Source organism: Sceloporus occidentalis, unplaced genomic scaffold (assembly GCF_023333645.1).
Source record: "Sceloporus occidentalis isolate IW3139 unplaced genomic scaffold, rSceOcc1.0.p SCAF_13, whole genome shotgun sequence".
Lineage (NCBI taxonomy): Eukaryota > Metazoa > Chordata > Lepidosauria > Squamata > Phrynosomatidae > Sceloporus > Sceloporus occidentalis.
The window spans coordinates 9,144,861-9,153,464 of record NW_028316993.1 but is presented as its reverse complement, the minus strand read 5'-3'; the positions used below and the strand labels follow the sequence as shown (position 1 = coordinate 9,153,464).

Below are 8,604 nucleotides of genomic sequence, written 5' to 3'. Positions count from 1 at the left end.
AGCACCATGATGCCACCCACCATGCAGTTGGGCACACAGCATGATGGCAGTGTCAGGGCATGCATTGGGGTATGCATTGTGTGGACACCATGCCCTCACTCTGCACTGAGGCTGACATTTATTGCTGGTCTGTCGAGGCTGTCAGTCAGGTGTGCACAAACCTTTCTTCTGCCTTTCCACCACAGAGAATTAATCCATTGAGGGACAAGAATAAAAGAACAAAGAAGTGGTTTGAGTGTAGACATGCAGAGCTACTCCACCATCACAAAAGGGATTTCCCCCCACCACTGAAAGACCTAAAGCAGAACAGCTGAGATTTGAGGTTGCATCTCCCCTGCAACCCTTTCCCACTGGTCTTGCTGGCTGGGAGGTGGAATCCAAAAGGTAAAATATTATCCCCCCCATCTCTGCTGAATAGGGAAGCAGAGAAATTAAGTTAGTCCGCATCCACTGAGTTGCAAAGGGAAATCAAAACCTTGCCTTCTATATAAAGGGATTCTGACGCTGGCAGAACATTAGAGGGGATAGTGCCATATTATAAGGCGCTGTGTTTGGTCCAAAATCATGTTGAGATTTATTAAAAAAAAAGAACCAGCACTTCATATCATTTTGTTTCTCAACAACAAGTCATGCCAGGCTAACCTTGGTCCAAAACACACTGCAGAAATAATCCAATTTGAGACTGCTTTAACTGCCTTGGCTCAATGCTAGGGAATTCTGGAACCCGGGTTTATTCCATAGCTTTTCAAGAACAGGATAAACTTGGGCTGACTACAAGCTACCTATGGGGAATGTTGTAAGATCCATCATTGCTGGGTAAATCACATGTCTGTCCCATTGAGGGTAGTCACATGCAATAACCTTCCATGTCTGTTGCTGTTCCTTTTGCTGTGTGCCTTGCAACCTTCAATTGGAACAGTGACTGTTTTAATACTTTTTACAATTTAAGATTTTTATTAAAGTTTCTAATACATATACACAAAAAACATAAAATATACTAACATATATACTAACATTCCTTTCATTAGTTATTCTCAAATAATTGTTGATTTTTCAAAGAGATAATAATTACTAGGTAATTTATTTTATTTGTATAACCATATTTACATACATTATATGCACGGATTCTTCATTTTATAGTACATTCATATTTTTGTTAGAATTTTAGATGTATCTGTATTTATTTTAAGTCCAGAAAATTTACCATATTCTTTTAGTTTCTGTAATAGATTACCTATTTCCTTGTTAGAGTTAATTGTATTAATTATAACCAAATCATCAGCAAAAGCTTTTAACTTGAATTCTTAGTTTCAATCTGGATATTATCTGTTGTGTTCCCAATAGAACATCCCAATATAACTGCTACAATCCCAATAGAACTGCTACAATCCACAGAGACAGAATCAAGATCAGTTCTCAATGAAATCTGCCAACAAATAAGGAAAACAAGACAGTGGCCCACAGATTGCAAGTGACCAATATATATCCCCATCGGTAAAAAAGAAGACATAAAAGATTGAATTAGTTACAGAACCATCACACTAATCTCCTATGCAAGCCAAGTCATGCTCAAAATTCTGCCGCAAAGACTCCTACCATACGTGGAATTTAAAATCCCAGAGGTCCAAGCTGTATTTAGGAAAGGAAGAGGCACTAGCGATCACACTGCAAATATAAACTAGATAATGGTGCACGCCTCCTTTGCAGAAATGTGAGGCAGTTATCTTTAACGACAAAAATTAAAAATGAAATAAATATTTCCTTTTCAGTTCTGCTTAATCCCAGAACAGTTCTTAAAAGTGAGAACTTTAAGAAGGGGTGAGAATCATACAGCTCTAGAGAGGTTGCTGGACTTCTTCCATGTGGTCCCAGGGGATGATGCCATTTTCAATATATTTCCAGAGGCTCCTTAGCCATCACACAGCCCCACTCTATAGTAGCTGCTACATGTCCATGTCAGGCTGTGGTGAAGCAGCCTGAAGAAGTTGAGGTTTAAGGGCGGGCAAATGGGAGATGTACCATGTCTTCTGGTGCAGGATCTTAGCTATATAGTTTCAGCCCATGATATATCACCAATAGATGAGGAGAGAGAAATTGCTAATCTTTAGGCCATTCTAGAATTCAAAATGTATTGCATCCTTCTGATTCTTTGCACCCTGCCATATTTGTTCAGGTACCATCCCATCTATGGAAATAAGAAATCTTCAACAAGCTTCTTTTATTTAATACATTGACTCTCAGAGACTTTGGAGAGATAAAATGTTTGTGTACAGAACAGCAGGTGGAGCAGTCTAGCATTCTTCAGTCCCATAGGAAGTAATGTTCACACCCTGCATTTTCTCCTGATAAACGCGGTCAAAGTATTCATTCTGAGCCACTGTCAGGTGGTTCTTCCAGTCCCCAGAAATCCCTGGAATGCCATAGGAAGCAACAATGAATATAATCAACACAATGTACAATCAATACAATGAAACCAATTTCCTCTCAAATGACTAGCCCTACCATTAAGCAAAGTGAGAAAGGAATGGAAAGTGGACATTGAGGAAGAGAGCTTTATGCTCCCTTCCCATCAATGATTATATCATCTAGAGTCATTGTCAGTGCTGTGATACTGCTTACTGGACCATCTCAACTAGTAGCCTTCAACCAATGGGTTAGGAGAAGATTCAACTGCAAGTCTAGTAACTCTTTGTACAAGGAACATCGAGGAGGAATGCTGTCTTCCTCTTTAGTTTAGGAAGCAAAATGATGGATGCCATTTTCCAAACTGGAACAAATACCCACATGTCACCTCTTGATACAACCCTGGCTCACCCGCCTCCCCAAACTCTGCTTTTACCTTTCCTCATGAACTTTCCTTTGTTGTGATCGAAAAATTCCTGTGACACTAGGGAGAAGTTGGACATGCTGTTTTCCTTCATCTTCTGGAAAGAGGCATTTTCCAGCACAGAGTCTATTTGCTGACTATTCAGGTCTTTTCCAAGGATGTGGCAAAGCCTCTTGACACTGTCTTGGGGATTCTGGGGAAGAAAATAATGTGAGAAGGATGGGAAACTCACATTGTATTTCCATGAGGATATTTGCCCCTTGCTAAGTGATGTAAAGAGACAGTTGGTGCCATTTTTACAAGGTGCCTTCAGTTAGATATATTTTGCCTTATCTGGTATTGTTGGGAAATAATCTGGAAGGATAGGAAAAGAACTTTGGGCTCTTCTTGACAATGAAAAGCCCCTTTCCTGTCATCTTATTCCAGGCTGTGTCTAGCAAGGACATCTCCCAGGGATCACCAAATATCTTAGCCATGAAATCTGCATATATCTTGAGGTGTTTTATCTAGGTTGCTAGAATTCATGAAAGTCAAAAGCTGTCAATGTTGCAGAAGTGTTGAAATAGCCAGAGGTCACACCATACCTGTTGTAGCTCTTCATAGGTGACCAAGAAGAAGTTAGGTCTGTCTTTCAGCTCCATCCAGCCTCTCACGTGGTCAAACCAGGAACCAAATGCAACTGGAAGAGCAAACCAAAAGGTAGAATGTAAATACTGTATCTGAAGCAATGTTGTACAATGGATCCTTGGTATCTGCTGGGGTTTGGTTCCAGGACCCTTGGTATCTGCTGGGATTTGGTTCCAGGACCCCCCATGAATACCAAAATCTGTGGATGGTCAAGACCCCCATTATATGCAAGGGCATAGCAAAATGGTGCATATGTAAATGGTATAAAATGGCAAAATCAAGGCCTGCTATTTGGAATTTTTTTAAAGGGGGGAAATTTAAGCCATGGATGGCTGAATTTGTGGATACAGAATCTGTGGGTGTTGCAGCCTGGTTCAAAGCTTAGGAGAATCTATGGCAGCTGGCTCCTTAGTCCACAGTCCCAGGCTTTAAAACCACACTGCACCAATGGTGGCTAGCAGCAAATATTTTTTCAAAGAGATAAACCACGGGAGCAGAAGAAGCCCTTCCCAACCTGACTGTATGGCTATATGCCAGATGTAAGGGCACCATTGGCACCAGGACACAGCAGGAGAGAGAACCAATAGGCAGAGGGGGAAGCTGTCACTGTTGAGAGGAGAAGGCAATGAGAAATGAGAGTGTGTGTGTCCTCATCTCAGGATATGTCATTATGGCAACAAAGAACACATGAACAGCATTGCAAGCACTGCTGCCTCTTGAAGCAACATTGTCTAGCTGGATACCCTTTCTTAATTGGAGATCCCCAGAAGAAACTGTCAAAGTTAATACCATGTTAGTTGTTTTTTGGTATTAAAATAAGAGTTGGAGTTTTGATGCACAATTTTCATGTGTTGAAAGCAAAGCACTTTTGCCTCTGGTTAAAGGAAGGAGCCCTGATGGCACAGTGGTTAAATGCCTGTACTGCAGCCATTCACTCAAAACCACAAGGTTGTGAGTTCAAGACCAGCAAAAGGGCCCAAGCTCGACTCAGCCTTGCATCCTTCCGAGGTCGCTAAAATGAGTACCCAGACTGTTGGGGGCAAATTAGCTTACTTGCTAATTAGCTTACTTGCTGTTCACTGCTATGATCTTTGGAATAGCGGTATATAAATAAAACAAATTATTATTATTAAGGAAAGTGTAATGCAATAGTAACTCAGTATGGCTTTTGCTACAATCTGATGGAGAGAGCTGATTTGTCTTTCTATACCATTCCCAGTGAGGAACTTTTCCAAGAACTCTTCCATAGTCCCAGGGTCCTGGAATCCTTTAAATGACTTGGAAAAGTGGTAATTTGAGACCAGCACATCTTTGGGGTTACGCAATACATAGATGACCTGTTAGTGACAGAAAGGTTACATGTAAGGAGGGTGGCATGTCCAGCATTCGTTTGACACATGGAATGCTTTGTGATTGGGGTCCAAAACACACTGCAGAAATAGCCCAGTATGAGACTGCTTTAACTGCTTTGGCTCAATGCTAGACAATTCTGGGAACTGTAGTTTTGTGAGACATTTAGCCTTCTCTGTCAGAGAGCTCTGGTGCCAGAATAAACTACAATTCCCATGATTCCCAAGCACTGAGCCAAGGCAGTTAAAGTGGTCTCAGACTGGATTATTTCTGCAGTGCGTTTTGGACCTATGTCTCATATTTCAGTTTTGTGACGTCTAAAATATCTTTAGTTTGTACTGCTCTGTTCCTTTCTTTCGATTAGTTCATGTTCTCCCTGAAGCAGCACAACTATCAAGACATTTTCCTGGAGTCCTTTCTATGCTTTAGTACACAATATGCCATCTTACATCTAACACACAATGTTAGTACAGAATTCCTCATATCTGGGTTGTACTAAATGAGAAAAAGAAGGTTTGTTTTATGGGTTTGTCTCTTACCTTGGCCTTGGAGTGGTAAAAAGATTTAGGGAAGTGCTGGATTGGTAGGTGAGAAGTGAGGAACCTGGGCGGAGGGTATTTCAGGGCTGTGTCCAGGCAGTCAGACATCTCAATCCATGGTGACCGATCCCACACTGGGATACTGGAAATCCATGATGGATCCCCACTGTGCTGAATCAAACCCAAGATCTCCAGCATCCAATTGGTACCTGAGAGGGAACCTGATGGTCAAAAACATGCCACTTCTTCCCCAACCCTTTCTCCTTACTGAATCGCAACCTAATTTGCCTTCACTGACACAAAAATAATTACAAGAAAACATGTTATTTGTAACTACATATTTCCCAAGTCTTGTTACCCATGCTGGTTTATATAAATTTTGGAATCAATGATAACCCTTGGATGACCCCTGGCCAGACTCCAAGCCTGTCCGCCATTACTGGCAAAGCGAGAGGACATGTGCACCTCCCCTGAGGGGAGCAGCCACATTAACATCTTAGAAGGTCTGGGAAGTCGCATGAAGGGATTATCTTGAGTCAGAAAGAGTGAAATGTTTGCCTTCCCTGAAGCTATCACCCCCTCCTCAAGTCTGTTGTCCGAACAACTTAAGTCAGTGATATTATCAGATCCAGACATCCAGGTGAAAGAAAGCAATTAAACGCCTTTGTTCCAATCACCAAAACTCTCTGCCCTCAGGCGAGATTTTGCCCTTAAAAGGTCCCAACTTTGGCTGCTCAGCGCGCCATTTACAAGGTCTACTTACTCCACGTCAGTTGGACCTCTGTTCTGGTAGCCGGCATTTCTGCTCAAACCCAGGTTGCGGAGCAGACTTGTCTCACTGTCCCACATCCCATTCGCTTCCCGGAGGAAGACTACATCTTGGTGAGTATACCATTAGCAAAGCCTAAACATCTTTTCCACATTTCCAACCTACCTTCCTGAGCCTTGATTGTGTGTGTGAGTGTGTGCATTGTGTGTGTTCCCCCTGTTTTCAATAAAGTAGACATCTAGTTATTGCAATCTGTCTCAGCTTCAGTTATTGGGAGGCCCTGGTCTACTCCATATACATATCGGGAGACGATCTCGGTGGGCTCTGGTAGCCAGCCCCCTCTTGCAATATTTGGACTAATAACAACATAATAAAATTCCCCTATGGACCCTTGGCTACAGTCTGGCTATGGTCAGTTAATTGGTCCATTTCTGATTGACGTCTTAGTTATTACTGGGATCCAAGAAAAGAGTCTGGGACTAACTGGATCTTGCTCTCCATTTTTTCTAAGAAAGAGTACATTCTCCAGATCACTTGACAGAACGTGGTCCTCCCTTAACAGCTAAGAGATCACAGGTGCATCTGTCATCTAAATCTAGTAGATCCCCTGTGTTCCAGAGAACTGTATCTACAAATACAGAAAAATCTATCACATAAGGCATCAATCTCCATTGATTTATGAACAAAAGGTGGATCCATTCATGGGATACATTGTGGTGGGATGATGGCACAAAGAGCCTACAGTCAAAAGGGGGGTTATGATTCATTAAATGACCTGAAAATATATTTTTAAGATACAGTATATCCCCCATATTTCTTCTTTCTTTACTTTCTTTTCTCATGGATCCAGAATGTGCAAACCACTGTGGTGCAGCAGTCTCAGTATTGAAGCAGGGCACCAATAGACCCATTCTGCCATAGAATAGCCTAATGACTTTGAGCAAGTCACATTCTCTCACTCCCAGGAAGGTAATAGCAAGCCTCTGAACAAATCTCGCCAAGGATAACCAAAAGTCAGAAATGTCTTGAAGGCACACGACAATCCATAATGTAGCAGTTATACAGCATGCACTGAGATGGCACCAGTTGTTTTGTTTTATTGTCGAATATGGTTGTGACCTTCACTTTTCAATTAGGTGAAACAACACACACAATATCATATAAAGAGGTCCCTGTAAGCAGGTCCAAAATGACATGACTGTATTACTGACCTGACTTTGGATATGTGACAGTCACTATGTCATCATCCAACAGCTGGAACTCATTTTCCACATAGTTCAGTGTTTCCACTGAAGATCCCACTGTGGGGAACAAGATCCCCTTGTAGGTGAAATAAGTCATATCTGATACAGACAAACTGTATACACATGAAAAAGAGAAAGAGAGAGAATGAAAAAGAAACATTGTGATGCAGCATTAGTAGGGTTTATTTTTCCTGGATGTGTTTCTGCCTGTCACTTTTAATAAGTTACTTTTTAAAATAAATTCATTATATAATTCATGTAAATCATTCCTGAAAGCTTTCCGGTTTTGTTACTCCAACAACTATCTTGGGATTGATAAGAGAATGGCACAGAATTATTGAGAAAGATTTTGTAATGCTGTTAGATGCTGACATATGCCTTTTCCAGTTCTGAAAAGGTTACCATGTGGATTGTAAAGCACATGGTTCTCAATACATATAATATCTATAACATTGGGTTTTAAACTGGAAAGTAGTTGCACAGTTAACTCTGCTTCTCATCATTATTTTCTATCATTATGGAGACATAAATCCAATGCACTTTCTCCAAAGTGGCCTTTGAATATATGTTTGAAGGACTCTTTCACAAAGTTGAACATAAGAGGGGCATCCCTAAACTGACTATCGTACTGAGTTCCAGGAGATGCCAGTCACAGGTTAGATGGCCAAGAGAATATCTCCAACATTGAAAGTATTTTTGAATAAAGGATGATACTTCTAGTGCAAAATCTATGGACCACAGCTACCTGGCAACTCTTGTTCCTAAATCAGTTGCAGAATTTGTCTCCTTGATGGCCTTCAAAGGCTCCCTACTCACCTCAAAATTTGTGCGCCTGCTTGTCTCACACTCCGCAGTCGACTGCATATGACCTTTAGTCTCTCTTTCGCTGTTGTATTGCAGGGGTATGCCACCTGATCAATAAACCTTAGCCAATAAAATCCTTAACAACCATGGCAGCAACACGCCTATAAAGTTACATTATACAATATTACATAAAAAGGAAAAGGGATGGGAAGGGAGGAGAATGAGGACAAATAAATTCAGGAACAGTAAAAACGTCTTTGGATAATATGGAAGACATTCATAGAGAGAAGGAGCAAATGCAGCTAATCTTTCAATAAAATCCATGCAGAGGATCCTCCACTCCCAACTCTCTCTCAGATACAGTTTTTTCCAGAGCAGCACACATGAGATAAGAAACTTATTGGGCCTGCCTTAGAGCTTTGCTTTTGAGTTTCTTGGCTAAGA

At 41.2% G+C, this 8,604-nt stretch overlaps 1 protein-coding gene across 1 annotated transcript; it reads right to left on the bottom strand.

Moving 5' to 3' along the window:
* Window positions 1-1,074: 1,074 nt before the first annotated feature.
* LOC149304867 (sulfotransferase 2B1-like) lies at window positions 1,075-7,471 on the bottom strand. The gene is made up of 6 exons (XM_089478399.1): window positions 7,324-7,471; window positions 5,344-5,552; window positions 4,665-4,791; window positions 3,412-3,506; window positions 2,840-3,020; window positions 1,075-2,410 (listed from the first exon to the last, which is right to left on the bottom strand). The coding sequence occupies exons 1-6, from the start codon at window positions 7,451-7,453 to the stop codon at window positions 2,292-2,294; spliced, it is 861 nt and encodes a 286-aa protein (XP_089334525.1). The 5' UTR covers window positions 7,454-7,471; the 3' UTR covers window positions 1,075-2,291.
* Between the last annotated feature and the right edge of the window lie 1,133 nt (window positions 7,472-8,604).

What these genes read in the sequence shown, in the direction of transcription:
- LOC149304867 (XM_089478399.1), bottom strand. Translation starts at nt 7,453, where the DNA reads ATGACTTATTTCACCTACAAGGGGATCTTGTTCCCCACAGTGGGATCT. An exon ending in TGTCACATATCCAAAGTCAG is followed by an intron (nt 5,553 to 7,323) that starts GTCAGTAATACA and finishes GTTCCCTCTCAG; the next exon opens with GTACCAATTGGATGCTGGAG. An exon ending in AGGAAAGTTCATGAGGAAAG is followed by an intron (nt 2,411 to 2,839) that starts GTAAAAGCAGAG and finishes ATGGCATTCCAG; the next exon opens with GGATTTCTGGGGACTGGAAG.